This window comes from Diadema antillarum, unplaced genomic scaffold (assembly GCF_040938485.1).
Source record: "Diadema antillarum isolate AM-2024a unplaced genomic scaffold, OU_Dant_1.0 scf00000001, whole genome shotgun sequence".
Classification (NCBI taxonomy): domain Eukaryota; kingdom Metazoa; phylum Echinodermata; class Echinoidea; order Diadematoida; family Diadematidae; genus Diadema; species Diadema antillarum.
In genome coordinates, this window is record NW_027270890.1 from 4,936,165 (window position 1) to 4,952,839 (window position 16,675).

Consider the following 16,675-nt stretch of genomic DNA (forward strand, 5'->3'; position numbering starts at 1 on the left):
CACTTGCTGTGCTGTGAAGTAAGTTATACCAGTGCAGATATCACTAGCACAACCCTGTCTTTGATAGCAACCAAGGCACTTTCCAATTCTCTGCAGATCACCCATTCAACTCCAAAGTAGAAGCTTACAGTCCAAGTCTAGTAGTCTTTCTCTTCATCACTGTATGATAATGTTTATAGCTATGTACACCGCCAATATAGCACCTTTATACACAGCTCTGCTCCATATCAAGCAAGATGTCACTCTAGATGTAGCAGGGGTACCTCCTTGTATGCACAAGTCAACCTAAAAACAAGAACAAACATTAATAAGTTTCAATTGTGACAAAGCCTTTTAAGACTGGCATCAGAGTGATCTGAACATCTCTAAAATGACCTTCACTACTGAAAAACGAGGAATGTTCGCGTGAATTTTAATTTCGCGAACTTTGCGAGAGCCAAGATTCACGAAATTAAAATGCACGCAAAAGTTCTTGTTTACACTATATGCATTGAATGTTAGAGGCAATTCGCAAAAATTTCATGCTGCGAGAATATCATGTTTTACGGTACTAACTTCCAGATTGTAGCTCTCAAAGCAACTAGCAGGAAGAAGGCACAAATTGAGCTCTAGGTAGACTGACATTGAATTCTGATTCTAAACAATTACTATCATACACTACTGAATGAACTAAGTCCAACTGAGGATACCCCTTTCCTCTACTAAGTAACACATAAATTTAGTATTTTTTACATCGTAAAAGCCCTCAGAAAACAGACAGCAGGCACCTCAGAGATTCCTGAATTGTAAGGTACAATTCACATCAAAAACTGCAAACTACATGTCATGAAACAAAACACAGTGTAGGGATTAGGACTGTACTTGGTGAGGGACATCTTACCAAAAATGCAATATGGCTCATTCTGTCTCCCAGGCTAGGGCTCATCCCACAGACAGTGTTGTTTCTGCTCAGCGTGGTAGTCAAAAGAGTGGCAACGTTTGCAGGTCTTGATACCACACCGGTAGCTGACAACATTCCCCGCCGAGTCCCTACCACGGCAGTACTTGAGACCACACGGGTACCAGCCGATGCAGACCTCCAGGCGGCAGGTACAGGGGAGCCGAACGTCTTGGATGGTGCTACAGCTGGGCCTGGAACTAGAGCTAGGTAGGGCCTGGACTGCATTCATGAGAGATGTGTAGGTCAGGTTGGAACCTGTAGGAATCAGACACCACACAAAGTTATCAATACAGTTTGATTATTAGCTTCACAAATCAAAAGCAGTATTTGATACAAATAGTATGTACAAATCTACGACCTCTTGGTATCAACAGCACCGTGGCAGGCTTCTACAGCAATGCTGGTCTTGAGCAAAATTGCAAAAATTAGCATTTGGTGACAAATGATTACCCTTTCACAGCAAAATATAAAATGATTGGAACATCAAAAATGATAGAATGCACAGAAAAAAAAAGTATGAACCAAGGAATGTCTGCACATTGAGTACATACATGCAACTTAAGGCATGCATGTTTATGTTCCACAGTTATACCAATGAGCAAGCTGCTCATTGACACACTTGAATGTTAACATGCACAGTTCCAATTTTGGAGAAAAAAATGATAATAAAATAAACAATTACACCAAAAAAAGACTTACAATTTTACACCAAACAATTATTAAAATACAGACAAATCATTCCTCTCTTCATCTCCTGCTAACTCTCCTTGCACGGACAATAAAACAGCCTGACTGGTGTGCTGACATAGAGTAGGTTTGAAATCTTGAATAAAATGCATTGTACACAAAAGCAGTGGAGACTGGACCCAAGACTAGGACAGGTGTCAACGTCCCAGATCAGAGGCTTTTGAAAGAAGAGACAGGAAAAGGAGCAGCAGTAGTCAGTGCAGGGCACACATTAACTACACATGGCTCTGAGTTACCATGTACTCTGTAGGCTTGTTTGACAGGCTTTTGACATAATGTTCTCTGAAGTATATACAGTGTAATTCTACACAGTAGCAAGAGTTTTACATATCTTTCCATCTCAGTCAAAGGTTTGTAATAATTTAGAAAGACTTTCACAGATAACAAAGATATACAACATTGGGATGGAGATAATGATGGAACAATGTATTCAGTATGTGTTACGGTGTTACGGTGTACAAAGAGATGTGTAAACTAACAAACCTCTGATTAATTATAGTGAAAATAGGCTTACAACTGTTACAATGATTCAGTCAAAATCATGTAACTTGCAATAAAAAAAAAGATCAAATAAAAACTTGCAATCAAGTGGCTAAGTTGGATGTTCTTACAGTAATAAAGAAACATGAACACTAAAAATAAATAATAAACAAAGAAATTGTAATTGCAACTGATTGACAAATTGCCGAACATCGACGTAAATAAGCACTGAATTGATCAGTGTTTTAGTAGTAGCCATGATAAAAAATCATGGGCGTACATACAATACTCGAGAAGGATTCGAACCTACGACCTCCTGAATTCCACTAATTTGAATAAGAAATTGTAAGATGACAAAGCCAAGTAAAGTAGACTTTAAATTCAGATCATATTCATATACTAATTACACTATCACATAATTCGCATGCAATTTTGACAGGCATGGATCAGTTGTTTTATAAGTTCTGGAGGGGAACATATTGCAGATAGGAAAGAGCTTTTTTTTTATGTCAGTCAGAGGTGTGCAACGGATAGAGGTTACAAGTATGAAATGGGATAGATGACAATTTGACTAGACAGGAGGGATTGTGCAAGATGGGTATAGCTTGCAAGGCTTTTCTTCATATAGGAAATGCAAATTTGAGTACATGATAGATGTTGTATCATTCCCATGCTTAGCTGAAGATACAATGGAGGAAAAGTTGAAAATATGAATGTAAAGAGCAAGTGCATGTTTGGGATATAGTAACATCTTTTATCAGCAGAAAAACGATAGAGCATGTTCAATTCAGCAATTAAGAATAAAAGAGTTCTTTGGCTGCGAATGAAATCATACATTGACAGAGACAAGATAATGCCATTCATTTCTGCAGTGTTAGGAGTAGTCAGCTTAGACACATCACAATATACAATTGAGATGTACTGCAATACTGGCATCCTTTTCTTTTTTAACCTGTTGAGGACGAGCTGATTTTGCTACAAAACACATTTCCCACTGATACTTGCCCGAGTACTGTAAAAGTGGATATTTTTGCTCGACTTATTTTTCGCGATCGGCGGGTAAGAAGAGTTTCGCGTGTTTTTAATTCCGCGGAATCAAGACATCAACTACTGGAACATATGGCAAGCAAAAATATTCGCGTGCTTTTATTTTCGCGCTAGTTTCGGGTTGCGCGAAATGCGTGAAAATTTCCACTTTTTCGGTATACTCTGGACCCATCCTCAGCGGGTTAAACAGAAATGGGCAATAAATATAATTGGTTGGAAGTAAACTTCACTACACATTGTACTCCTGTTTCATTTTTAAAAGAAAAACATGAAAAGCCTTCCAGTATTTCTCTTGTAATGCACATACATTGTACGGTGTAGATCATAACATCAAAGGCTGAATATCACCACCTGAATTATTTTGTCTTTATCTGAACTATTTTTTCCCCGTTAAGAAAAAAAAAGAAAAGAAAAGAGTACTTTTCTGAATAAAAACAAGAAGCAAATGTGTGCAGACTATGGTACAAACTTTTGTTTCTGAAACTGAATCAGGTATTCACCTTATAGATCCAGGCCAAGGTTCAACAAACTTTCTCACATATCATAAGTAAGGTACATTGTACACTGTAGACACACACACATGACCACCAAATCGCCATGGATCACAATGCTGTTTCATACCTGGCACACACAATTCAGAGTTATGGATGGATAAACAAAGAAAGAATGACACAAGACCATAACGTCTGCAATTCAACTAACAGCTCCCGGAGATAAAAGTGCCTCTGAGTGCTGGAGTGCAATGACAATGATTGCAGTGATGAAACATGAACTTCATTCCTCACAAAATGGTTTGAAGCAATGAACAAGAGACCCAGTGGGTCTCGCGCTCACCCAGTATCACAAATTCACCTTCTATGCATTTTTGCAGACTATTACCAAAGAAGAAGTAGGAAACTTGGGGAGGGGCCTCCAGGAGGGACATGGTGGCCATTTGTACATTCTATCACACTGGCAATAATACTGTACCTGCCAAGTTTGTAGCAAATTTGACCATGCACTTTCAAAGAGCAGATCGAAATGGGAATACTGGCCAAAATTTTGATCCTAGCCCTAAGGGGGCATCTAGTAACTGCCTAGTCTAATACATTTAGACATTTCCTCATGATAAAGACTGATGAAGTAATGAAACAAACTTTACTGGTTGCAACTTTCACTGATGTTTTTTAGCACAGATAGTTTGCATCATATTAAGAACACAGTCATCATACAAAATGGTACTAACCACAAGTACAAATTAATTTACAAAAAAAAAACATGGGTATGTTTACTCAGAATGAAAACGGCAACTCAAAAGGTATTATAATTCACAGTTTTTTAGTCTATTAAAATTAAAGAAACAAAGCAAACATGACATCATTACAAAGGCAACCAATATGCAGTGGAAGCAAACTTCAGCAAAGATACTGTAAATGTTGACTGTTCAACAATTCATTGTGGAGATCAAAGAAAGTTATGGTTTTCTCCACTTAATTTCCTTTTTTTAACAGATCAATATTTAAGGCTTTTTTTTTTAAAAGGGAGGAAATTGGATTAAACTGAAAGGGGGAAAAGTCAAAAGGATTATATAACACATGATGAATAAACCCCTATCGCCACTTTCATCTAGTGCTGTTATCCTTGTTTTCAATCAAGCCATGTCAATCTTGCTTTCAGCTGTTGTTTCGACTCATCTCGTTTGTATTAGAAATCCAGTCTTGAGAAAGACTAAGTACTCCCTACATGTACGTCCATGCTTTATGCATGTGGCAACAGTGTCACTATGGACTGATATCAGCAGTGTATTATCAAAGCTACTGTAGCTTGTTACATGTAAATCAGTCTCTTTTCAGACTGATTTACATGTATGTATGATCAACGGCAAACGGAGTACAAAATGCAATACAGTGCAATGCAACATTACAGGACATTTTACTGCATGGTTGGGTGTAGGCAGCGATGAAAATCCATGGACACACATAAAATACAAATGTATGGCATGAGAAATGATGAACACTGAGAACATTGCATCAAATTACTAACAGTAAAATCAGCAAAGCCAGTGGGTACTGGAAGCATTTTAGGCAGAAGTGGGCGCAGGTTGCTCTCGATACATACACAGAGCCAGCATTTGGGAAATCAAGAAAGTTATACCAGTACCCTTGACAGTATGGGCCCACTTTGGGTAGAGAAGAGCAGCTCTGTTGCCTGTTTATCAATATTTTGAGTAGGAAAGAGTGGAATATAAAATCTTTATAATGGATTTTTACAGAACTTTAATAAAAATATTTCACAGAGGTACAAAAGAGGATGCTGACCACTTGCACATGGCCCTTTCAGAGACCATGTTTTCATGGCCCTCAAGCAATTTTTGCTATTTCTTTTCTTTTTTATCTTTAGCTGGCTTATGTTTTTACAGAACAGAAACTACTTTGTTTTCTTAAAATATTACAACTTGATATGGATACTACAAACACAAGCAGTTCACATGAAGGTGACTACTTGAAGGAAAATACATTCATATAATATCACTCAAAAGGGGTCACAGATTTCAAGGAATTTTGAAGTAAATCTTATCATACAACCACCATCAATGTATTTACGTCTGCAACAGTTTGCTTTCATGTACGATCTGAATAAAACATCATTTTCAGTGTATTTAGGAGTTATGATTCAATCAGAATATGTTAGCATTTTTGTCTCCCTACCATTCTACATACCTCTCCTTACACACACACAAAAAAGGAAAGGTATTGGAAAGAGACTAACCCATAGCTACAAACAAACCCTCTCAAGTCTACCTGATCTCATGGAGATCAAATCAGCTCCTTATAAAATTCTGATGGTAGATCCAACAATATGCCAAAGAGAAAGCAGACACTCCTCTTGAATATTTAGATCTTAAAACAGTCTTCAGCACCATTTTAACTCAGTCATTGTCTATCAGGGCACAAGACTACAGCACTAGAATCCTATTCCATGGGACCTCTGTGTTAACTCACACAATGTAAGCTATTCCTTGTATTGTTTACCTTTAGACCAGGCCTTGATGTCCGCCTCCCTGGTGTAAATGTTCCCCTTTGCCTCCTTGCAAGTCTCCTGGATGTGAGGACTGATTCTCCCAGCATTGTCCAAGTTTATGCTAAGGTCAAAGGTTAGAAGCTCACTTCCTTTGTCTTCTTCTGGGTTGCGAATGGTGCCTGGGTTTTTCTACTCAAGTAAAAAACAACACAAGAATACAAATGGCATTAATAATGTAGAGGAAGATCAGACTTAGGTAAACTGAATATGTTTTGCTGGTTATCATGACATCACAATGAATGATTGCCCCAAATTAATGTTTAGGTGTCCAAAAGCATCAGGGAGAAATACACTTTCTGTAAGCATGTACAGTTTATGGTGGTTTGCCTCAGGTGGGACATTCTTGCTGGTCTGCGAGTATCTAATAAATCAGGGGCAATCCTGCAGGGGCCACAAACAGGGGATTGGGGGGGGGGGGGGGGGGCCTGTCTTGGGTAGTCAAATATTTCAAGTTCATGGGAGTCAAATGGTGTTTAGTTGCATAAGGTCACAACACACCTATTTCTCTCAAGCTCTGCATGAATTAACTAGAAATTTCATAATGAGAAAGATAAAATATCCTCTGAAAATGTTATGCTTCGTTTTGGGGTGTCTCAATAAAGCACAATGAAGATATAAAATCAATCTCACCTACCAAACAAAAAAAAAAAAAAAAAAATCCCCTTTGTTCAAGGGCTTAGTTGAGATCAAAATCAAATTGAATATTGACAGTTTACAGACACTAACCAAACAAATCCTCATACTGCAAAATTGTTCAGATGTACAGTAACTGTATTTCACACTGCTAGCATACAACAAAATTATGTAGACCATGCAATTCAAATCTTTTCTGAGTCTTTCACTTTCTACCTGTAAGGAAAACCATAATTACTCAGCAGTTTGTGCTTGCCAGTTGGCAGTTCACAGGTCTTTTCTGCAAGACAATCACACGCATACTGCCACACTTGTACGTCATCAAACTGTCATGAATTTGAATCATCTTCATTGTGAGGGATGTCTTCTTTGTATCCGAGTGAAATATTAACAAGATTTGAGCATGCATGCTAATAGCATTGCAGTAATTTCTCTTGCACACAACAGTCCATAAGATTCTAATTAGTAATCATGTAATCCTGAAAGTCCAACTTACCTGTCGAAGTTTTGACATTGCATCCGATGAGATGAATTCTGTCTTGCTAAATTTGGTCACGAAACACATAATGCGGACTTGGCTTTCTAACCGCTCCTCTTCTCCCAGGACAATTGTCTTGAAGATACGCACCTCCTGCACAGGAAGATAAATGACAAGATTATCTTCACAGCGAGTATAAAAGAAACCTTTACCAGGGAATAATTTTTCCAGTATCGCATTGAAATTTGCTATGCATCTTTACACCATGGCTACATGATCCATCTTTTTTTTTTTTCTTTTCCTTTTCTTTTTTTTTTTGCCATAGAAGAGAAGTGTGCAGGATACCATTTAAAATATATTGTTCATCAGCTGAAATTGCTAATCAAATTTGAGTTGGAAAATCATTCCCTGTTTACACCTGGTTATTTAGTTACAAGTTCTTACTGCATGTCCCTTTCCTCAAACTTTCTGTATTTGATGTACAATGTACATAATATCTACAACTGAGTGTTATGCCTCATAAAAACCAGGTAATACCAATAGGTGATCTACAATAATAGCATTCACATAATACATGACTAGGTCTTATCTAACTACGACCAGCCCCAACGCGACCACAGTATAACTGTGTACAAGGAGCGCCCTGGGGTTAGGTCTTAGCATGATTTGGCAAGACCCACACCAATCTATTTACCAGAGCCCTATAGAGGTGTAAAAACATTAAACCATGGGCATTCCCACCAGCTTCAAGTAATCTAATTTACCCTTTGTGAGAACCTCAAACACAGCCCGAATGCCGAACGCAAAGCGTTCCACAGTATAACTGTGTACTGGACTACAAGGAGCGCCCCGAGGTTAGTGAGAACCCTGCTGTACCACCATTAACGTCATTCTTCCCCGACTCCATAGGCCATGAAACTGGCTGCAAGGTCTCATCAAAGATTTTGTACCTCTGCTACTAGTACATGTAGCATTCAGTTTCAGGCAGGAGGTATTTAGTCTGGTAGGAATGGGGGTCCCCATGCACCCCCCGAACACATTTTTTTAACTTACTTTTTTGTAACCCTTAGGGTGTCTAGTTAATGAATTTTTATGTTCCCAAGAAAAAATCGTGTCCCATGGGGGTCATTGGCGGCCATCTTGGCAGCCATCTTGGATTTTCAGGGAAAATCATTATCTTCCATAACTTTTGAACTACACAGCATAAAATTATAAATAAAGCATTTCTTCAGGGTAAACGTTAAACGAGGAATCGATTGCAATGGTTATTTATGTGATTAAAGCAAGTCTGAAACAAGAAAAGCCTAAAAATATGCAAATTTCGGTGTCATTTTCAAAGAAAAATACCTAAATAGTTTAACTTTTGAATTACACAACATACAGGGACAAATAAAACAGTAATTCAGAGTTAATATGGCATGAGGAATCGTTTTAGAGTTATTTACATGATTAAAGCAAGTTACATACAAGAAAAGTCCAAACATGTGAGGAAAACCAGTGTCGTTTACTCTAGAAATATTCCCAAGTAGTCTACATGACAATCTCATATCTCCTAAGAGTAAACTAACCTCTTTTTCTTAACAGTCTGGTAGGAATGGGGGGTGGGGGTCCCATGCACTCTCCTTTTTGTATCCCTTAGGGTGTCTATTTGATTCTTTTTGTCTCCAAGTGAAAATCGTGTCACATGGGGGTAATTGGCAGCCATCTTGGATTTGCGAGGAAAATCATTAATTTCTATAACTTTTGAACTTTCCAACATATACAAGGACAAATAAATAATTTCTCCAGGGTAAATTTGGCATGAGGAATCGATTGGCATTGTTATTTATATGATTAAAACAATTATGATACATGAAAAATCCAAACATGCGAATAAAAAACCAGTGTTGTTTGCTCTGCCCAAATAGTCCATATACATACTGTACATGACAATTATACCTCATAATATGATTGACTAACCACTAAAGTCTAGGAATGGGGGATCCTCATGCACCCTAAATTTTTGTATCCCTTATGGTGTCTATTTGATGATTTTTCTTTTTTTTTTTGTTTCCAAGTAAAAATCGTGTCGGGGGGGGGGGGGGGGGAGTCATTGGCGGCCATTTTTGATTTGAGAGGAAAATCAGTAAATTCTGTAACTTTTGAATTTCACAACATACAGGGATAAATATATCATTTCCTTCAGGGTAACTGTGTCATGAGGAATCGATTGAGATGGTTATTTATATGATTAAAGCAAGTTTGATACAAAAAGTCCAAAATACGAAAAATTTGGTGTCATTTACACCGTAGAGTACCCAAAATCCGTATACATACATGACAAACTACTTCACAAAAGTGACTTGGCACTTTGTCTTTAGATCATAGCTCAAATATGGTGTTTTGTATATCCAAAAAAAAATATGCAACATGCAACTCCAAGCATTTTGACGCCTCACTTGTTGAAATCAAATGAAAAATGTAAGCACGATGGCAATTCATATGCAGATACCCCTAAAAAAGCAGATCGAAAGAGGTGAACATACAAATTTTGATAACATGTGAAAGTGACTAATCGACAAAATTCAAACCTAAAATGTAATTGAACACTTTTTGTATGCATCTTCTATTTCATATAATTTTGTATTTGAAGAGTTTGAGTAAGTGTATTTTCATAAAGGAAATCACTGTACCAAAATGCTCTGTCGGTTTCACCAATTTAGGTGTCAGATTGTTATCATTAAACTTATTTAAGATTAAGTTAAAAATGGTTCATTCAAACTTATTTGTTTAAAGCCTTCCTGTCTGAAAATAAACATATGCAAATCACTTGACAGTCAGAAATCCACTCTCTCTCTATGACTTTAATTTGTCTAACATATTCTTAATTCTCATCCTATGCAATTATACAAACCACAGATTCGGTAAGCGATAATATGTTATCGATAACATAATTATGTTAGCTTTTGGTTTTACACTTCTTGTAATTTCCAGTCATCATCAAAACGATCATTGTAATCAATGTCTGGCTCCTCCTCTTCATCCTCCTCCGTCTACGGAGTAACTTTCTGAAGCAAGTCAATGAGGGAAGTGGGAAGGATAGGGCCACTTGACCACACCGGATCCATGATACCGAATGCTGTCTTATGCCACCTTTGTCCAGGATTAAAGAGGTAGCGCACCAGAAGATTGGCTAGTCAGATCGCTTGAAGACGGCAAGGTGGTACCCATGGTTCACACATTGAAAGTGTGAAATAAGGTTGCCTCTGCCAGGTGGGAGCAAGGAGAAATTCACCTTGGATTTGGTCATCAGTTGCTCGCCCTCTCCCACCATCTGTTTCAGCATGATGCTGCGAACGCCATTATGATAGACTTCTCCCGGGCCTCGCTATACATTTTAGGCATGTGAATGCTTCAATGTCATCTGTCACCTCTGGCTCCACAGACCACCCATCACCAAGATTTGTGAGGAAAAAACACTCAACTTGGCATATTGTAAAGTCATATTCTAAGATTTTAGTAGTGTTTATTATGATATAATACTGAGCAACTTATTAGATTTCAGTAAAATACTTCTGAAATCATGAAATCAAACAACTTTCACCTGAATGCTATGTGGTATATGGGGTGACTTTTGTAGATTCTTTAGGGGTCCAACTTTTCCCAACCCATTAAGGCACTTTAATTGTTACATCTTCCCCGGTAAACACATACAGTCCAGGTATTTTGGTATACAGTATATGAGCTCCCGATGATTCTATATAAATGCAAGTTAATTGACATTGACAACCTGGCAATACGTGACAGTCCGTTTATTAAGAAAGATACTACATTGTAGAATGGATTAAGCAAGGACCAAGGGGATCAAGAAAATGTGTGTCTGGATTCCTCACCAAAGCTACCTTGTACCCAAGTTTAGCAGCGCACTTGAGGTAGAGCACGACCCTGGTGTCCGTCTCCTTATACTGGTTAGACAGTCACTCATGGATATCGCGCCATTGTCTCTTGGAACATATCATTGTGTAAACAAAAGGAATGTAACAGAAATCACATTCTCTGAAGCTTAAGTGATTCCTGTTACATTCTTTTTGTTCACCTAATTATTCATCCCAGGAGACAATAAGCTCTATCCATGAGCTGCCGTCTAACCAGGAGAAGGACACTAGGGTAGCGCTCTACCTCGAGTATGCCACTATTAAGCTTGGGTACAAAGCAGCTGTGGTAAGGACACCAGACACAGACATTTTCTTGATCTTCTTGCACCGTGCTTACTCCGTCACCCTCACTATCCTCCTTGATAAATGGACTGTCGAGCATTGCCAGATTGTGAATGTCGTTGAACTGGCATACAGAATCAAAGGGAGCTGGCTACTGTACCACAATACTTGGACGACATGTGTTTACAGGGGAAGATGTAACAAGTGCCTTCAAGAGCAGGGGCAAAGTCGGACCCCTAAAGAATCTACAAAGCCACCCCATGTACCATACAGCATTCAGGAGAGAGTAGTATGACATTATAATCTCTGCAATATTTTACTGAAATGTGGTAAATTGTTCAATATTACATTATAATGAACACTGCTGAAATCTTACAACATGACTTTGAAATGTGCCAATGTTTTTTGTCCCCCACTTAAACCTTGGAGATGGGTGGTCTGTAGAGCCAATAAGAGGTGACAGAAGACATTGGAGCATTCACATGCCTAATGTATGACCATAAGAGGTGGAGAAGTCTACTTACAGCAGCATCATCCAAAGCAGATGATGGAAGGGGGCGAACAAATGACGACAAACTACAATGTAGATTTCTTCATGCTCCCACCTTGCAGAGACAACCTTATCCCACACATTAAATGTGTGACCCATCGCCTTGCCATCTTAAAGAGAGCTGACCAACCAATCTTCTGGTGCTCTGTATATGACTCCTTTGATTCTGGACAAGGATGGCAGAAGGTAGCCTTTGTTATGATGGAGCCAGTGTGGTCAAGTGGCCCTATCTTTCCGACTTCCCTCATTGACTTGCTTCAGAAAATTACTGAGGAAATGAAGGAGGATGAAGAAGAGGAGCCAGACATTGATTACAATGATCGTTTTGATGATGACTACCGGTATAGAAATTAAAGAAGTGTGAAATGAAAACCTGACATATCGCATAACCACTTCTGTGGTTTGTACAGTTACACAGGATGAGCATTCAGAATACTTTTTAAGAAAAGTGAAGTCATATTGTGTTACTTTATATTTTTTCAATATACGTTAATTCCATACTTCATGAAAAGCATATACACATGTCACAAACGTTGAAATATATAGATGATGACTGGCGGCGGAGGGAACATACCCAATGTTCCACCCGAAGGGTTTGAAATGCTATTGAGGGAGGTTATAAGTGCGGTGCGGTCCTAGGCCTTAATTCTGTCATTTGTCACGTGGAAATGTTTTCCCATGGGAGAACATTACAAGAATGTTCGCCCATGGGCGAACATAACGAATGTACTTCCATCACGTGACTGTGTTCAGCCAATCACTAATCGGTATGTGACTAACCCTTTCAAAATATCATTATGTCTTTTGATAATAGCTTGAATATTGCGTCTTATATCAGACAACTTTTAACAGAATTCGAAAGGAAACTTAATTCCAATCAATGTGAACTTGAATTGAATGCATACAGGATGTAAGCACAAGAGCGATTCATATGCAAATATTTCTAAATCAAAGTAGCAGCAATCCACATTGATATACAGTCCCTATTCACAGGCTAGATTTCCGCCTGTCAAATGAAATGTTTCTCTTTTTGTTTTCGGACAATAAACTTTAAACAAATACATTTGAATGAACTGCTTTTTTAACCTGAGAATAAATGAAACCATTTTGGCATCTAAATTTTTTGAATCGGCTCGACATTTTGACACAGTGATTGTTTCCTTGAATATATCCCAACTCAAACTCGTTTCAAATATAAAATGAAACGAAATTGAATGCGCCCGAAGAGTGTTAAATTTCAGTTCAAGTTCTATCTTTGTCCATTAGTCACTTTTAAGTGTTGTGATCAGCATTATTATCATGCAATGTGTCACCTCTTTTTAAGGGTATTTGCATATGAATTACAATTTGTACCACAGTGCTTACATTCTTATTCTATTTCACCAAGTGAGGGGTGACAATGCTTGAAATTAATTTTCTCTTCAGATTCTATTTAATGTTTTTGATACAAAACAAACAAGGAAAAGTAGAAATTACGCGGTGCGTAAAATATGTCCCCGCCGGAAGTAGCATTTTGTAGCAAAATGTACAATACAGGTCAAAAGATCAAGGTCAAAGGTCAAAGAAGTCAAAGGTCAACATTCTGTGTAGAAGTTTTGAAGCCCTCACCTAGTGCCATCACATAAAGCAAACGGAATCGAAATCGGGTTAGAAATGGCGAAGGAGTAGCATTTTGTAGCAAAATGTACAATACAGGTCAAAAATCAAGGTCAAAGGTCAAAGAAGTCAAAGGTCAAAATTCTGTGTAGAAGTTTTGAAGCCCTCACCTAGCGCCATCACATAAAGCAAACGGAATCGAAATCGGGTTAGAAATGGCGAAGGAGTAGCATTTTGTAGCAAAATGTACAATATAGGTCAAAGGTCAAGGTCAAAGGTCACGACTGAAATTCTGTGTAGAAGTTTCAAAGCTCCCATGTAGTGCTATCATATAAAGCAAACAGAATCAAAATTTGCTCATAAATGACAGAGAAGTAGCAAATTGAAGATTTTGATCACACACGGACGCACACACGGACGGACGGACGGACGGACGGACACACGGACACACACACGTACGGAGCCCGTTTCATAGTCCCCTGCTCGAACTCGTTCGGCGGGGACAAAAAGGCCCATTTGGGCAATGATCTAAAGACAGAGTTGTTAGTCACTTTTGTGAGGTATGCAATTTGTCATGTATGTAGCATGAAATATTTGGGCCATTTCCAGAGTAACAGCACTTAATTTTTCATTTTTGAGACATTTCTTGTATCAAATTTGCTTTCATCATGTAAATGACGATCTCAATTGATTCCTCATGCTGTGTTTCGTCTGAAGAAATGTTTTATTTGTCCCCTGTATGTTGTGTATAGTTCAAAAGTTGAACTATTTGGGTACTTTTCAGTGTAACCGATACAGAATTTTTCATATTTTGGACTTTTCTTGTATCAATCATTTTTTAATCATGTAAATAACCATCTCAATCGATTCCTCATGTCACATTTACCCTGAAAAATGTTTCATTTTTCCTTGTATGTTGGAAACTTCAAAAGTTATAGAAACTAATGATTTTCCTCGCAAATCCAAGATGGCTGCCAATGACCCCCATGTGACACGATTTTCACTTGGAGACAAAAAAAAAAAAATCAAATAGACACCCTAAGGGATACAAAAAGGAGGGTGCACGGGACCCCCCCCCCCCCCACCCCCCATTCCTACCAGACTGTTAAGAAAAAGAGGTTAGTTTACTCTTAGGAGATATGAGATTGTCAATGTATATGTATATATATAGACTACTTGGGAATATTTCTAGAGTAAACGACACTGGTTTTCCTCGCATGTTTGGACTTTTCTTGTATGTAACTTGCTTTAATCATGTAAATAACTCTCTCAAACGATTCCTCATGCCGTATTAACTCTGAATTACTGTTTTATTTGTCCCTGTATGTTATGTAATTCAAAAGTTAAACTATTTGGGTAGTTTTCGGTGAAAATGACACCGAAATTTGCATGTTTTAGGCTTTTAATTGTTTCAGACTTGCTTTAATCATGTAAATAGCCATTGCAATCGATTCCTCTTGTCATGTTTACCCTGCAGAAATGCTTTATTTATAATTTTATGCTGTGCAGTTCAAAAGTTATGGAAGATAATGATTTTCCCTGAAAATCCAAGATGGCTGCCAAGATAGCCGCCAATGACCCCCATGGGACACGATTTTTTCTTGGGAACAAAAAAAATTCATTAACTAGACACCCCAAGGGTTACAAAAAAGTAAGTTAAAAAAATGTGTTCGGGGGGTGCATGGGGACCCCCCATTCCTACCAGACTAATTGTACACAAACTCCAGCTCCAATGCCAATGGTAAGGCTGAAGGGGAATGATGAAATTTTGTTCAGATTTTGTTTGTTTGTTTTGTTTTTGGGGGTCGGGGGTTTGTATTTTGTTTTGTTTTGTTTTGTTTTGTTGTTGTTGGTTTTTTTGCTGACACGCTCACAAGGGTAGGAGAGTATACTGTAAAGTCTGTAGAATGCAAGTGGTACATGGACGGACAATGCTTCAGGGTATCCACAACTTGAATTGAATTTATGAAATTAAAATTTAGTATGTTTGCAAGCTCTGACTGCGAGTCTGAGAATATTGTGAAATTTGACATTTGTGCGCAGAGCACACATCACAAGCAAGCACAAGTTCACAATAATAAATTCGCAGCTCAATTCCATTAAAGTTATTCTATTTCTAGATACGTTTAATCGTAATACCAATTCAATTGAATACCACTGCGGCACTGTGGCACTGTCAACCATGATAACTAGAGAGTCAAGAACAGCAGAAGCGTAGGTAAATTTATATAGAGAGTAGTGACTTTGTTTTTGTAGAAATTTTATCTAATCTTCAGATCTTCATTTCATTTTTACAGGTTTCTACTCATAATTTACTCGATATTCGATGAAACATATCATTCATTACCATCCTGCAGATTATTTCTTACCGATTTGAAGTCTATAACCATCTTAACCAGCGTGCCATCAAGCTTTTGAAACTGTAAATAAATGACATCCTGTTTGACGTCTGCGTTGATGGCTTCTTGGACCAAGTCCCCTCCATCGTTCTTCACATTGATGACGAGTTGTGAGGTGGCGATGTGCAGGAGCAAAACAAGGGCTGTCAAAAGGCTTTGAGAATTACGAATTAAACGAGCACAGTTAGCTGACACGTCCACTCCCACATATGGCGTACTTCTCCACCTCCAAACTTCCATGATGGAGACTCTTCAGCAATCACATAGTTGGTAGAAACTTGACTTATTGTGGAAAACTAATGTCTCCTTTTCACCTAGTATCCCACAGACATGGACAAGGGTCAAGGCTCTCGCATATTGAATGAGAGTACATGTACATACGTAGTTAACTAGTTCTCTGTATCCGTATAGCAGTATGCGTACACATAGCGAGAGTACGTGTGGTGATTATGCGTACTAAGTACTCCTAAAGATGGTGATATTCAACGCACGCACATAATGACACGATGACCCGGTCAACGCGCGCGTGTAAAGCCGCTGAAATTCTAC

General features: G+C 38.2%; 1 protein-coding gene across 1 annotated transcript; it reads right to left on the minus strand.

Moving 5' to 3' along the window:
• Nucleotides 1-884: 884 nt before the first annotated feature.
• Nucleotides 885-16,460, minus strand: LOC139718544 (out at first protein-like). The gene is made up of 5 exons (XM_071630046.1): nt 16,097-16,460; nt 7,404-7,538; nt 6,226-6,403; nt 5,354-5,401; nt 885-1,195 (listed from the first exon to the last, which is right to left on the minus strand). Exons 1-5 carry the CDS (start codon nt 16,364-16,366, stop codon nt 915-917), a joined length of 912 nt encoding a protein of 303 aa, XP_071486147.1. The 5' UTR covers nt 16,367-16,460; the 3' UTR covers nt 885-914.
• Nucleotides 16,461-16,675: the final 215 nt, after the last annotated feature.